At 34.1% G+C, this 16,623-nt stretch overlaps 1 protein-coding gene across 4 annotated transcripts; it reads right to left on the bottom strand.

Moving 5' to 3' along the window:
• Positions 1 to 4,582: 4,582 nt before the first annotated feature.
• Positions 4,583 to 14,904, bottom strand: LOC109004775 (squamosa promoter-binding-like protein 18). 4 transcript variants are annotated; one of them, XM_035693894.1, is made up of 5 exons: positions 14,549 to 14,904; positions 14,287 to 14,439; positions 13,474 to 14,193; positions 13,027 to 13,169; positions 4,583 to 5,703 (listed from the first exon to the last, which is right to left on the bottom strand). In XM_035693894.1, the coding sequence occupies exons 2-5, from the start codon at positions 14,349 to 14,351 to the stop codon at positions 4,835 to 4,837; spliced, it is 1,797 nt and encodes a 598-aa protein (XP_035549787.1). In that variant the 5' UTR covers positions 14,352 to 14,439; positions 14,549 to 14,904; the 3' UTR covers positions 4,583 to 4,834. The 4 variants fall into 4 exon arrangements, with proteins under 4 accessions (XP_035549787.1, XP_018838995.1, XP_018839003.1 ...); XM_018983450.2 differs by having other exon boundaries at positions 13,474 to 14,439; XM_018983458.2 differs by having other exon boundaries at positions 13,474 to 14,439; positions 14,695 to 14,904.
• Between the last annotated feature and the right edge of the window lie 1,719 nt (positions 14,905 to 16,623).

Genomic DNA, 16,623 nt, shown 5'->3' with positions numbered 1-16,623 from the left:
TCCAATTCCACCAGCTTCTCTAATGGCTCTCTCAGAGTTCCACCATCTCTTCGCTTCTCCGATCAATTTAAAAACTGCGAAACGAACTTTCTGTTGATCGGTGCACTCCAAAACATTGAATGTCTCTTCGATGTCCTGAATCCAATCCTCAGCTATATTGGAATCACCTCTTCCATCAAAGGTGGGCAGATGAGTGCGATTAAACTGCTCGAACGTGCAACCCATCTCAATGCTGTTTCCGTTCAAATCTCCAAGATTTCGAACTCGACGACGAGCAGCCATACTGGGATCTTAAACTCAATTAAACATTCTAGGGAAAGAAAACAAAACATGTATAAACAAAATATAAATACCAGTTAAAATATTTAAAACAAGTTAAAAATTAAATAAATGTATCACTAAAATCTTGAACTTGTTCTACCCATCCTTAGCCATATATTTAACCAACTCATATAATCCTTCCTACCATCTATAATTGTAAACCCGACATCGCTCTAAACTCTCATACATCTTTAGAATTTAAACCACAAAAATATAAACCTTGAATTAATCTTATAAAAATTATCTCCTATAGTCCACAAAGTAAGCTTGTCGGATCTAAAAATCCCAAAACATCAAAGTCTCAAAACTCAATCATAAAGTCTTACAAAAACTAAAACCTTAAATATCCACCTAATCGTCCTTATAGTTCTCAAGTTCCTATACTAAAATTTTTACATCCTATGAACCCACAAAAATCTAAACCTCCAAGGTTTATAGTATGCAGAATTCAAACCTGTCTCTGATACCAACTGTAATGCCCCGTTCCCGGAGGTTCAGAGAGTTAGCTCTTAATACTTAAAATTAATTTAAATAACACAACTATAAAATCCAGAAAATCCCATAAAATATTAATCCACTTAATCAAACTAAAAATCTAAGTTCCTCAATGCCGACAATAAAGAAATCCCCAATAACATAAATTAGAAATTCTCCAAAAACTCGAAAACATCATCAACTCATCAAATCATATACCAGAAAAATAAATCAGCTTACTAACAATGACTCTCAAATAAGCATTTGTACCCTCAGACACTTATTCCACCACGATCATCACACCTTGCTAAACTTTCTACTCTTGTTCTCCAGCTGAACCATCAAAATTATCTGAAAAATATATGGAGATAAGGGATGAGTTATCAACAATTCAGTAAGCAGAGAATATATACCAGTGTATAAACATGAGCATTTACAGAAATCAGAATGCAGAACAAAATATTTTCATTTTCAGAGTGCGGAAGCAGAACATGTTATCAAAATATCAGAGTGAAGGTTTAGAAATAATTTCATTCAAAATATTCTTTGGCATAGCATCAATGATCATCATCATCATCAGAACTTCATATCAGAACAGAGGCCATGTATAACCCTCGTGGTAGGGTTGTGCATCTGCAGATAGCCAAGCAAAACATAAAACACTCTGTCACCAAGGTGTACACTCAAAACAGAGACCACTACTCTAACCCGTGGCAGGGCCGTATCCACTATTATTACCCGTGGTTGGGCCGTATCCACTATTATAACCCGTGGTTGGTCCGTATCCACTATTATTACCCGTGGTTGGGCCGTATCCACTATTGTAACCCGTGGTTGGGTCGTATGCCACTATTATCACCTGTGACAGGGCCGTAACTGAACAGAGCGAAAACATAATCAAATTCAGAATCAAAGAGTCATGCCAAAGGTTTTCAGAAATCACGTCTTATCCAAACAGAGTACTGAACAAAATCTTTAGAACAGAACAAAATCATATCACAACATAATTTATGCACAAAATTTCATATTCGCTCTCTTCTTCAAAGTTCAGAAACAGAATGTCAAAAATAAGCTCATGTCTACACTAGTTATGACAGAAAATACTTTCTTCTTAAACAGAATCTCATGAGTAATGCAGAACAAATAACTGAGGTAGTTCAAATTTCTTTTCATAACAAAGCATGCATATTTTCCAAAAAGGACCTCAGTTCATTTTATTTAATGCAAAATCTAGCATAGAAACCCCGCTTACCTGAACTTCTTAGCTTTTCAGAATTTTTCTCAAAATGTCGACAATTAACAATCGTCACCTATCAAATAATCAAGTAATTCCCGTAAATTTCCAATCAATCACGTATTTCGGTATTTAAGCGTACGCTTATAAAATAACCTATTTTAATTCCTCAAAACCTAAAACCCTCAAAAGCCCAAAATATAACATCCCTTTCTAAAATTGGCAATGTCCATTTAATAACTTCGACTAAAAACATTTAAAAGTCTAACTTGTTTACTATTGAAGTGTAATTATAAAATCTAATACTAGATAATATAATTATACCAAAATATTTTAAATTATACAGCAACCATATAATAAACTACGTCATAGTAAAAATACAACATTATCGATTAATCTTTTGAAAGAAATAACAAATTTAAAGCACTTTAAGAAACATTTTTGACTAACAATAATATAAGAAATATCTTTAATAAAAACAAAAAAAAAAAAAAAAACCCTTCGTAAAAGACAACCCAACCGAAAAAAATAAAAACACAAACCACCTAGTGATTTGACATGTAACTGAAGGGTAAAACCGTAATACCCTAGATCTAATCTTCCCTAACGTTGCGTAAGAGCAAAACACCTCAAAAAGCAGGGCAACAAGTTACTGGAACCACAAATAGATGCAACAGAAGCTCACTAAAACCGGAAATAGTTTTCAAGTGTGAAAAGAAAGAGGCAGTGACGAGGCTCACCGAGGAAGGAGGCTACACCAGGGATCCGATCGGAGCTGAGTGGCTTCGGTGGATATGCTGGCAGTTGGGTGGCGTCCTGATGATGAACGCACGGCTGAACAGGGCTGACGAAGAGTATTTAGCCAGTGGTTTGAGGTTGGCTGGGTGGTTTCGGCAGTGTGATAAGCAGAGCTAAGTAATGACAGAGAGAGAGCAACCGTGAGGGGGAGAGGGAGTAAACTGAGAGATAGGGAGAGGGGGTTTACATATCATGCAGCGTGTCGGCGGTGAAAGATGGTGCTAGGTGACAACTGGACGACTTTTGACTGTGGAGACTTATTCCTTGGTGTACACTACTGCTGCTGGCGATGGCATCGTGGCTCTCCTGAGATGTGGAGGTGGCGACTCAAGTTGTGGCTTCCTCTGTTCAGGAAACAAAAATAGGGGTCATTCGGCGTTGGTGAAGCTGCGTTCCTCCGTCGAATGGATGAGGGGTATGGTCAACGGAAGGGGCTGGAGGCTTGTGGTGGCGTTGCCGTGCGAGTGGGTGGGGACTGGGCTGGGCTGTTTGCAAGGAGGAGTTGCTGCGTGTGGAGCAGTATGGACGATGGAGGGCTGGCTTGCGATTCAAAGTGGTCCGGCGGCTTGTGTTTGGGCAGTAGTTTTACTAGCATGGAATAACATGTGTCTATATATATAATGCGAAAACCCTAGAGATAAAAGAGACGTGTGTGCGGATGGAAGGGTAAGCCGTGAGTGTGCATGCATGCTGTGGGCGACGGAAATAAGCCGTGTGAAAAATAATATATACGGAAAAAGAAGAAAAAAAGAAATAAAACATGCGGAGAGAATAAAAAAAAAGGGCCAAGATCTCCAAATAAAAAAAAATCACTACTCATGTCGGTAATATAAAAACCTAAAATATCAAGCTCAAAAAAAAAAAAAAATCCGAAGTCCAACTATACCAATTTTGGATCCGGGTGTTACATAAATCATCTTGGATGAATATAATTCTAACTTTGGGAGGTTTGAAATTCCTCAAAAATTCCTGGTCAAGATTCATTATGGAATCTGACATTTGATGATCCTTTCGTGTGTCAATCTAACTTCCTACAGTTGTTGTGTGTTGAGTGATTAGTGTTACTGAAGTGGAAAGGGAGAGCAAAAGAGTTCTCGATTACTCAAGAACGTTACAATAGGACTAGGCTCATGAAGACACGAGACAAAGGCCTAGAGTATATTAATTTTCACGGAAATTTCTTTATTCATGATTTTTTTTCTACTAAGTTGTTTTATATGGCACAAGACATGAACAAACTTTAAGTGCGTGCTTCTTTAAACTCTCTTTCAATTTTAATAAAGCATCTTTTATTTATGTAATGAAATCTTTTATACTTGGTGCTCAAGTAAGAATAAATTTTTAAAGTTAGTAATTTTTGGGTCCCCAAGATTTTTGAAATTAACATCATTTTTAACCCTAGGGCGACGGGCTGTATCATCGGTTGTGTCAAATGAACAAATGTATAGGTGCTTTTCATAACCACCCTAGTAACACCATGATAGAGTTTAACAACTACAATCTGGAAGAGACATATATATACTTTGGAGTAGGACATATACTTGTTCCTTCCTATATACGTGGTTGAATGCCGTGGGAGGCAGCAGGATGTTTGGTACTGGCCCCAATCCCATTCATCCTGCTCTAATCCAAATGCGATTATAGATTTCAGCTCTACGAGTAGAATGGGTAGTATAGTCATAACAATTCATTCGATCTCTAACCATTATTCATCGTTTCGATAACTCTCAAGTTTATCACAATTAGCAAAAACTTCAATCAGATCATAGGCCGGCGAGGAAAATAAGTAGGATCACGATATAGAGTACTTTAACGTGATCGGCAACAGGTATATAAGTTTGAGCGTAAACAGATAAACGCATGCATATATTAATTTTCTTTTCCTTTTTGTTTTCAAGGAAACTCTCAGGTTGCTATATATGTAATATAGAAGCACAGCAAATTTGATTTCCAAGGAATGCATATATGATTCATATACCTTAATTAATTGCCTTTCCGAGCATTAATTTAAGAGATCCGGAGGCAGGACGAGTCATTTTCCCGCTTCACCTGCAAGGATTGCCTCTGATGCTCCACTCGCTCAAGCTGTGATGACAGTTGAAGTAAGTCAGGCCCATTTTGATCACAGGAATGGCGATCATTGGGATTCCATATATCAAACTCTTGGAAAATCCCATCCAAGTTGACTGCATCACCAGTATTCGATATCAGTATGGGACCCAAGTGATGATCATTCTCTTCTGCAGAATTCATTTCGGATAAAGGGAGTTTATTTGAAACTCCACCAGACGAATGCTGTGATCTTATTCCAATCAACTTCTCGGTGAATCGACCCATGCCATAATGGGAATGGTTACTCGGCATGATCAGTGGACGAACCATGGGAATTCCGGCTGGCCGCTGGCTCGAAGAGTTCTGTGATTGAGATGACAGAAGAGAGAGAGCATAACCGGAGGGATCTGGTACTCTCGGTAACCCTTCAACGGTTGTTGCTGCATCAAAAACATTGTATTCTTCACTCCCTAACGAGGTGTTGTGGAAAATAGAATGTGAACTGGGAGTTGGGCCTCCTCCTATATCATGTATATATTGATCCGAATATTCCATGAAAAAGTTCCCGGTTGCTGTCCGAGTTCCATTGTCCTGAAAAGGGTGAAAGTACTGTTTTTCAATATCTTGAGGGAAGAGGGAGTTGGAATGGAGATGGCCATTGGTAACAGGAAAGGTTGACAGATGCCTATAGTCAGTCCCATCTTCAACTTTGACATGCCTACCCCATTCACTGGTCTCATATTTCTCAGGATGCAAGAGGCCACTAGGGAGAATCTCTTGGCAAATAAAGGATGTAGTTCCCACCTGATATCCCTGATCACTCCCTACAAGGCCAGTCAGATCATCAGAGTCAGAGAAACACAATAAATATGATTTTGAGAACACGCAAAAGAGGACAACAGTCAAATTACAGTAGGAAACAACAAGTTCTATGTAAAACTCAGATAAAAGAGGCGTGTACTCGAGTCATATTATAAACGACAAAGTCACTGGCCTGGTGACATACAATATTGTTAAATTTGACATTTCCAGACGCATTAATTAAACTAAAAGTAGGTATTACGTTTTTGAAAAAAGATATAAACTTTTCGCAGGCAGACCAGTTCAGATCTCTGGAAAGGTTTGATTCTGCATGCGAAACAGGACGAGACGAGGTGGGTCAGGTGGAAGCTGGCTGAGGCTGGGGTAGAAACTAATTGGAGTAGGCAACAGTCCGCTAGGGGGTGGGAAGCATGGAAGGCCAGTGATGCGTGGGAGTACACACCTAGGCAGTAGAGTGTCAGTGATTAATTCGTGTGGAGCACATCCAAAATTTAAAGCGCATATATGAGCATGGGGCGCAGCAGCGATTTCGATTGAGGTGCATTCATGTGGTGCATCATTGATTGAGGTGCCTAGCTAAGGCCGCATGAGACAGACACCGGCAAAATACATATAGAAGAAGATACATAAGAAGCAAAATGTAAAAGTTTTATTAAAATTCTATGTCTCACATATTCATATTTTAATGAATTTAGATTAGTTCAAATATTATCACTTAATAAAAATATCATAATGGAGTATAAATATATCTATTCTAATCATAGCGAGACACAAATGTCTTAGATTTTATGATGGTAAAAGTTTATAAATAATATTAATACTGAAGGGTTAAAGGATTCTCACCTATAATATAATTGTGCCTATAACTATTGGAAAACACTTGAAGATAAAGTTGTTAGAATGATTCTTCTCTCACAGTCAGGTAAGATTCTTTATTAAATTGTAATAAAAGTATATATATTTTTTAATTATTATTATTTTATTATCGTGAATCATATAAAATTGAATATCTTAATATTTTTCATGTTAAAATATTTAACAGGAGGCAGATGTGATGGGTGCAAATCCCAAAGCTCAGCAGATGGACGACCACTTTCCTTATTTTACTTTAGGATGTTCAGAGGAAGGAAAATGCTAGATCTCCCATTGGGGGCTCCCAACATGGGAGATCTAGCATTTTAGTTTTATGTATTTTTTTAAGTTTTTTTTTTATATAAATCTTTTAATAATTTTAAATATTTTTAAAATAAAAAAATATAATATTATTAAAAAATATTTTCTCAATCATTAAGTAAAATAAAAAATTATAAAAAATATATTTTTTATAATTTTTTATTTTATTTCGTGATTAAAAAAGTATTTTTTAATATTTATTTTTTTTTACTTTCTGATTAAAAAAGTATTTTCTTAATGATGTTTTAAATTTATTTTATTTTTTTAAAATATTTAAAAATATTAAAAGATTTATATAAAAAATAACTTAAACAAAACACATGTAAAATAATACTACACCCCTAGCGGGCACTGTAGCATGACCCTCAGAGGAAATCCTCTACAGATAATCTTTTTTTATTTTTTTTACTTTTACTTTCACCATTTTTTTAAACTATTTAGATATTTAAAAAAAATCACATATTCATTTAAATATATTTACTTAATTATTAAGAAAAAAAATATTAAAAAAAAATTCGGAAGAGGATTTGGGTATGTGAAACTAGTGTTTTCCTTTACTTTAAGCTGCTAAAGAGAACGTGTAGGAGGCTAATTGGAAAGCAGTTTCATGCGTGGTGGAGAGATGGATTGAGAGTCATTCAACTGTGAACCAAGTGGATAAGAAATAAAAGATGATTTTCTATAACTAGGTCCCTAATTACCCCACGTGTATAAGACAGACGAACTTCACATCTACAAAAAATTAGTAGAAGCAAACAACGACCTCAAATACCATAATAAAAAATAATAATAAACAATTAGTGATGCTTGACACGTGGAAAAATGATTAATTACTCTATAAATTAAATAGAAAGTGGAGGGAGGTCCCGTTTCGATTATATAATTAACTCTCTTTCCAAATAATTTACAAAAACAATATAATGCCCTATTTTGAATAATAAATTTTATTTTTTCTTTGGTAGAAAGAATTAATCCCTTCCCAAAGAAAATTTGATTGTAGAGCCACCGCTCCCAACTGCTGAGAGCTACCATTAGTAAAATTGTTGTGTTTTTTCTTTTTTTACTTTTTTTCTTTTTTTAACATATATTTTTTTAATATTTTTAAATATTTTTTTAAAAATTAAAAAAATCACAATTTCATTAAAAAATATTCATGATACATTTAAATTCATAGAGATGTGGCTTAGGTCGTAATTCTAGTAGAACTTGAGCCGTTAGTCAAGAGACGAGTGTCTCTCGTCCAAGGGATCTAGTCCCAAAAAAAATAAAACCTAAAATCAAACGGCTACCAGATGCCACTGTTTCTATTGGCTTCCAAACCTCTTTCAACCTGATTCCAACTCCTTTTAACTGGTCGCGGACATGTTTTATGCTTTTAAAGAAGCTTGGGTTGTCAAACCCCAAGACACATTGTTCAGATATTTAGGCTCTAATGTAGATGAAATGGTAACTTTGATATATCATTTTTTTTTATGAAAGGAAATCGTGAGATCATGGACACACGACATGTATTAATTATACCCAGTTAAACTCTAGACTCGTGTAGCATCCACATCATATAGATTACGTAAATCATTGGCTTTTCACTAATAGTATTCAGGTTCTAGAAATTGTTTACACCCAAAGTTTGAATCATAGATCTGGGAGGTGCATACTCTCGGATCAAGATCTTTACCACTTAAGCTAATCCTTAAGAAAAAACTATCATTAATGCAAGTGAATAAGGTAGTGAGATCAGATTTGAAGACACTGCAAACATAGCAAACACTGTAGAAACCAAATCTAATAACACCAAGGGAATGTTTACGGAATGAGATGAAATGAAAATTTTATGAATGGTAGTAAGATGATTTGTGAATAATAATGAGATAATTTGAGTTAAATATTTTGATTTTGAGAAATGAGAGAAAAAATTGAATAACAAATATTATAAAGTCAAAATATTGTTAGAATATAATTTTTTAATATATATATATATTTTTTGAATTTGAAAAAATTAAATTATTTTTTTTTATAAATTTAAAAAAATTATAATACTTAGTTTGAAAAGGTTGTAATGATTAGTTTGAAAATGTTTGTATTTGAATGATATTTGGGAAGGAAATGAAATGAGATAAGATAAGATGGGATGGGATGGGATGTGAGGGAAATTTTTTCCAAACATCCTCTAAGATCACACACCACTATGGATCCCAACATATCCTTTTCATCTCTTTTTGGATTGGACCATCCATTAAAATTGAGAATTGGAAAAAATATCTAGTCTAATCCACAGAAAATATAGATGCCTTCATTGACCCACTAAGGCCCCGTTTGGTTGTTGGACAGCATTGAAATCAGTTCAGTCTAATTTTAAGCTAGTTTAACATTCAAATACTCAACTCTCAAACCACTAAACTTATATCAACTCAAAACCTCTTTATATGTGGACCCACAATCTTTCAATTCAACACCTCTTTACACGCAGGACCCACAACCTTTTTCAAATTCTTATAAATATATCTAAACTCATTTTAACATCAAAATACATTTTAAACTCATCTTAAGTGGGCCCCACAAAACTTACTTCATTATCTCAACTTACTACTATTCATAAAGAATTTAATTCATCTCAACTAATCTCAACATTCAAACGCAGCTTAACAATATACGATCTTGGCACTTGTTTTTTTATGAAATATTTTCCTCCAAATTATTCCCAAGTAATTATTTTCTCCCGCCCATCAAACAGATGTTTTCTACCTTTTTCTAAATTTGCTTGAAAGGATTTATTCAAACACACAACGCTCTATATGTGTTCATGTCACTTAGCCTCCGTTCCCACTAGTTGTCCGGAATCATCTGTATCTGTTATACCAAAGGCCAATAGCCCGCACACACCCCTTCTTACACTCACTCAACTTTCTCCACCGAATGCTTCTCTCGCACACGAAGCACAACACTCTTATCTCCAGCAGACATATGGGGCTCCTCTTCTCAAGCAATGAGGACACTAGACTCCAGATCAAGCATTCTCACATATCATGCCAATTCAACTATGAGAATTAAATATTGATCTCCCTATTTCTTCCATGGAACCAAGTCATCATGCCCCAACATCCCTCAATATTCAACCTATGATCACTACATTCTATGTTTTTTTAATAGGCACTCTACATTCTAAATTCCACATGAAAGATTTAGAGCCCTTGAATTTCTTTTTAGGCATTGAAGTTATTACTTGTTCAAGTGGACTATTTTTATCTATGCACAAGTATGTTTGTGATTCTCTATCCAAGGCCTCTATGATCACAGATTATAATTATGTGGGCACACCCCTTTCCCAGAAGCTCGAGCTGCACAATGCTAATGACTCTCCAGTAGATACAATCTATTACCACAGTGCCCAAGGATATCTCACATGCATTGACCAAACTCGATCCCAAGCATGTTATGCATAAGCTCGGTCTTTCTCATCTTCTTCAAGTTGTCAAATGCATTGTTTGCTATATATATATATATATATATATATATATATATATATATATATATTCAGGGTACATTCAAGAACGGGATGAGATTTATCACTCAATTGGCGCTCAATCTAAATGGGTTGGCTGATGCTGATTGAGTTGGTTGTCTCCACACACTTCGCTCCACCACTGGCTACTTCATTTTTGTATAAACAAATAATTTCCAAAGAAACAACCTATTATGTCTCGGATAGAGCTTATGACACCTATTCAATAAAATCTCTCTTTGTTTTCTTTTTTCTTTTATTAATTTTCAACCTGTACAAGGATAGCATAAAATGCTATAGCCTTACATGATGTGACTATCTCTTTTAAATTTTATCATCTCGTTCCAATAGGGAACTTGAGTGGATTTTTATCATAACCGTCCATGTAATCCAATTTCACCTAACTTACACCTAATAGAAGACTTGGCATCTCCTTTAAAAGAACTTTCATAACCCACATAATCTAAGGTGTCGCAAGATTTACTTGCACTCACCTCCAAATAGTATCAAGCACCTTTCCTAATGCATACATTGGGCCGTATACAAAATTCTACGGAAAAAGTGACGAACCCGGCTCAACCAAATTAGAACCTGGCTTGGTTCGTATGGTAAATGAATCGTTTATGAATATAAAAAGTTATGAAAGTTTTTTTTGTTTATTTATAAATCAAAGTTATGATAAATTATTAAATGATATAATTTGTATAAAACTCTAATTGACTCGAATAATTTTGTATAAACTCATCTAAGTTTTTATAGTTTTATTTTTAACTTTATAATAAAAATAACTTAAGTATTTAAAAAAATAAAAAGAAATCATGTTCCAAATACGATACAAGTTTAAATCTGAGTATAATCACACGCATATATATAAATTATATAAAGATTTTAACAAAAACTAAACATCAGTTTGTCAAAATTCATAGATAAAGCAATAAGATATAGTACTAATAATATGTTTTTTTTTTTCAAAATTAAGTAGCTCAAAATAAGCTTGAACCCATTGAAAAACAAATGAAGCATTCATGAATATAAATATAAATTGCTGAATTTGTGAAATCACCATTTGTTTCAAAAGTTTAAACTGATGGGAAGAGGTAAATCTAATTATTTGTATTACATTCTTAACACTCCCCCTCAATGAGTGGGCCCAACAAGTGGAATATTTAATTAAATTGTGTAAAGTATAGAATCAAGGTTCGAACTCAGAATCTGGCTCTGATACTATGTGAAATCATCACTTGTCCCAAAAATTTAAATTGATAGGAAGAGATAAATCTAATTATTTGTATTGTATTCTTAACAGAATTGTATTCGTCGATTCGACTAATAATGAAATGAACAAAGCTTGACCCAACCCATTGCTTTCAACTTGAGTCCACTAATTTGTCATATTCAATATGTATTGGCTCAGTTGGTCAAAGTATTTTCTCCTTCCGCTTCAATTTGGGTCAAAAGTCAAGTTAGGTTGTGAGGATTTACAAATTGAGACTCCTCCGATCACCACCATAGTTGTTGATCGTGGTGCGACCAGTCACATGATGAGGGAATCGAAGGGCAATAGAGCCAACAATTTGAGGTGTGACAGATATATGAACAAGGTAAAGAGAGGGGGAAGCTATCTCAACCCTAATTGGGAGTTCCTCAACTGAATCTAGCGGTGAGGGGAGTGGAGCAATTCCCTGATCTCAAGCCCTTTCTAGATTGGAAGTTGAATTTTGAAGCTGCTGGTGATTTTTGGAAGATGGAAGGTTGCCTTTAGAAGTCTACTACTTTGAATTTTGTGAGGGTTTGGCAGAAGTAGAAGAAAGCTTTTAGGTTTTGTTTTCCATCGAGTCAAGAGTCGGTATGTGTGTATTCCAAACCCAATCGTGTCAAACTACACCCCTAGGTGAATAAAGAAATGATATCAATTATATATATATATATTAAGTTTTCCCTAGGAGGATACAACACAAACTTTAAAGAAATGATATCAATTATCAACATGAATATATATATGTTTGTGAAGTTATATATATATATATATATATATATATATTAATGGTTCATTTGGATAGTGAGATGAGATGATATGAGATGATGTGAGATGATGTGAAATAGTTTCTATATCCAAACAAGTCCTAAGTCAATCAAATGTGGAATAAACATAGATACTTGAGCAAGAACTTTTTTTTTTTTTTGTAAGTGAGATACTTGAGCAATACTTATCGCATATAAATCAGCAAGTGCAAAATTTTAATAGTAAATGAGCAGTAAAAACAATCTTAATCACTTAATAAAACCTATGCGCAAAAAAGAAGTCCCTAATTAAAGAAAGAAATCTCTTGTGCAATCAAAACTGAGGCAAACACAACTATCTCACAACTTTTACAAAACTCTTTAATAAAATAATACTATTATTTTAAATTTATTTGAAATTTGTTTTACTTTGATAGATTTGATTTTAAAAAATAATTATATTTTATTCAAGAGCTGTATAAAAATTATAAAATAATTGTATAGGTAGAATTTCCCTTACGAAATTATGCACAATAGAAGCATATATAGAAATCACAAATCTCTTTTTTCTTTTCTTTTCGTTTTTCATTCTTTTCATATAAAGGAAATGGAATCAATAGTAAAGAATTAATTGAAGTTAGATGAGAAATACCATCAAATGACCGAAGCAATGATCTACCGGCCCGTCCAGAGTCATGAATACTCATTTGAGGCTTTCTGCGACGCTCATTATGACCCGCAAGGCGTTTGCGGCAGCTACGCTTACCCTCATCAAATTCAGCCAGCAAATGAAACCTGGATCATTTGTATAGCAGCAAAAAAAATTCATGTTACACTAGAACAACCTCAAGTTCATCATGGCTTACAGAATTAATTTAACTTTTAAAAATGCAGGTTTAACATTGCAAAAATCATTTCTAGATCAGTTGGAAAAATGATTTTATTTAAAAAATTCCTGAACCAATGCTCCTTCTTGCTGCCAAAAGGACATGAAAAGGGAAATGAACTCTTGAGGCATACATTCTTAGATGGATGTCAGCTTTAAAGATGTAATTAGGTGAAGGCTTTTTATATTGATTATTGGAACAAAAATCATCACCTGCTACACTGTTGGCAAAACCTCTGTTCAATGCCATTGACGATAACTTTGGCAGTCTTGGAGTGAACCTCACAAACTTTATGCCTCTTGTGGTAGTCTTTAGAGGAGTTGAGATCCTTATGACAACCATAAACTTGGCAGAATGCAGACTGCGAATTCAACCCTGATGTCCGCACTCTCTTCGCAGTTGTAGATGACTCAAACGAAGATAAAATCGGAACTCCTTTTGGGAATTTAGAGTTTTGGGCATCTTGCTGATCAGGAAGCCGCCCCAGATTCAAATCAAACAAGGATGAAACCCGACTGTTAGAGTCCACCATAGAAGTTGAGAGCTTCGGACTAGTGTATTCATGATGATCTTCAGCAGAAAATGCATTTGGAATGGCCATAATTGGATTAACAAATCTTCCACCGCCAAACTGACCACTCAAAACTTCACTCATCGAGTTGTCCGCTAACTGTTTACCAACTATCTCTGGAAAACCCAATTCCCCAAAACCTTGATTCTCAACAGCCTGTTGACCTCCAGAGACTAACATATTATTGCCAAAACTACATGGGGTTCTCAATTGCCAACCAAACAAGGCATTTTTGTTTCTCGAGAGTGAATTATTTGGCGATATTCTTTCATCGGATTCAAAACCCTTCCCTTCAGAAACGTAATTCCAAGGCTCCATTTCATGCAACAGGATCACAGTTTCACGAGATCGCAAAAACCCACTACAGTTCAGCACAATAGGAAAAAAAATCACTTTTTTATACGGTACTTTTACCCATAAACCGAGTTGAATTTTAACCTCAAATTCGACTAACGCGTATAAGCACCAACTACGGTTGACCATTGGATAATCTTGATAAGCACCGCACACGACCCACATAGCCAATCTAAGTACAAAGAGAGAGCCCTCACAAATTCCCCTTCTTGAAGCTTCATATTCATGGGAGGCTCAATTCCTGAAAAACCAACTAGATTGAAAAAAAAAAAAAAAAAAAGAGAATAAAACCCATTAAATATGAAAGACCCAAACCCAGATAACCAAACGGTACAAAAGCTACAGAAATGTCAGAAACCCACGTTAATCCAAGCAGGAGACAGGTAAGAGTTTCTAATGTAAGGACTCAATCAGTGGAAACTAGAGAGACAAATATAAGCAAGAACCCATTTCAGATACTGAATGAGAAAACTGTTCAGTGACTGAAAGAAAGGGAAACTAAAGTTACCTGAATGGTATGAGGGAGAGGAGAGAGAGGTTTACTTTACCAATGTACTGTGAAATAGTGGCTTTGCAGTGTGGGGCTGAGACAGACAACTCAAAGTGAAAGAGATATCAGTGATTCAGTGTGTCCCAAACTCCATGGAAGATGATGTGGTTGCTATTTTTGGAGAGAGAGAGAGAGTGATGGAGTGGGAAGGTGAGCTAACATTGAAGAGTTTTTTTAACTACTTGTTGTTGCCTTGTTTAGTAAGTATGAGACTGCAATTTCAACGCTGACATTTATAGTATACAGTGACTCTAGGAGAGTTAAAAAGTTCATTTTTTTAATTCTTTTTTCCTTCTTAAATAAATGTAAAAACAGTAAAACAGTTGAACTTCATCTAGTTGTATTGGTAGTTGAACTTTTTTATAGGTTATATATACTTTATTAATGTTTAACTGGTATTAATTTGGGAGTTTGGGGTATGGTTTTAAACGTGATTATATCACTCATGCGTCTCAGGAATATTCGGTTGCAACGCGTCAATTCCAAAACAAATAGGTGAGAGAGGGTCAGGCGTTCCTTCTATTCTCATCGAACTCAGTTGAAAGGTCAAAGTTTGGTTCATCAGACTGACAAAGCAACAGCCACACTAATGTCCTTATCAGGATATCGATTGGTTACCCAAAATCTTATTTTATTTTATATAATTATTATAATTTTTTAAAATTTTTATATAAAATATAATAAATAATTTAATTTTTTAAATTATAAAATAAAGATAATATTAATAAATTATATTATAACAATATTTTATTTAATTTTTAACAAAACATCTCTTCTCAACCACAAAATCAAACGAAACTTTAAGGATAAGTGAAATAGTTTCGTATTATTTTATTATTATTTATAAATAACTTATTATTATTTATAAATTATTTATTATTTATTATTTTTATTTTTATTTATAAATTACTTGAGATCACTTCATCCTTCAGAGAAAACCTTATCAGACTTCTTTCCCTTGATACCAAATGTTGGGAGGATTAGTTGTTTTTTTTTTTTTTTTGAGGCTGGAGGATTAGTTGTTTGGTTGTGGATTAATCGATGGGAATTAAATAATTATTCTTAGGAAAGAGGTATATTCCATTTATAGATTTGGTTATGTTTTCTATTTTCGGAAATAGCTATTCATCTAAATGAGATAATATTTATTCCTCCAAAAATAGAGCTGATGCATATTTCTTTCTTTTTGAATAATAGGTCCATTTATGTTTTTTTTTTTTTAAAAAAAAAAAAGAAGAAGAAGAAGAAGAGGAGGATTTTGGCTTGTTCTAGTTAATTTCTTATTCTTTTTAAGCTCTATATCTCAAGCTTTGTTTTAGATATTTTAAACTTTTTATTTTCTTCTTGCTTTTTTTTTGGCAAAAATTTTCTTCTAGCTTTTAGTAAAAATAGAATCATGATGCGGCGTCATAATACAATCCAAGATTTGTTGATCAGTCTAAAGTATAAATCGGATATTTTAATGTTCAAAAATTAAGAAAAATCCATATATAAAACTTATAAATTTTAATTATTATAATTTTTTTTTAATTTTTATTACAATTTAATTATATGCTCCAACCTATCGCAGTATCGCAAACAAGAAAAATGCATATTGACAGCTCTATCCATGTGTTACAACCTGCATAGCAATGACAAGTAAATTTCTAATTTTCATTCTGAGGAATGTTCATCCTTTCTATTGTGCATTATTCCTTTTACTAATGAAATTGTCATTTTAGGCTCCGTTTGGATTGAGAGATGAGATGAGATAAGTTAAAATAGTTTATAAATAGTAGTAAAATTTGTAAATTGAGATTTGTGAATAGTAGTTAGGAGCGTAAAAAAAAAACTGGTGAATCGATAAACAGACCGGACTGAACTGGTAGGTTTGGTCCAGTACTGAGT

This window comes from Juglans regia, chromosome 9, assembly GCF_001411555.2.
Source record: "Juglans regia cultivar Chandler chromosome 9, Walnut 2.0, whole genome shotgun sequence".
Taxonomy (NCBI): Eukaryota; Viridiplantae; Streptophyta; class Magnoliopsida; order Fagales; family Juglandaceae; genus Juglans; species Juglans regia.
This window is presented reverse-complemented; position numbering and strand designations above follow the sequence as displayed.

Excerpts from the sequence above, each read along its gene's own strand:
- LOC109004775 (XM_018983450.2), bottom strand. The coding sequence starts at position 14,351 with ATGTGGGTCGTGTGCGGTGCTTATCAAGATTATCCAATGGTCAACCGT. Across the intron at positions 13,170-13,473 it reads TTTTGCCAACAGTGTAGCAG|GTTTCATTTGCTGGCTGAAT; the intron begins GTGATGATTTTT and ends CAAATGATCCAG. Across the intron at positions 5,704-13,026 it reads ATTGCTTCGGTCATTTGATG|GGAGTGATCAGGGATATCAG; the intron begins GTATTTCTCATC and ends CTGGCCTTGTAG.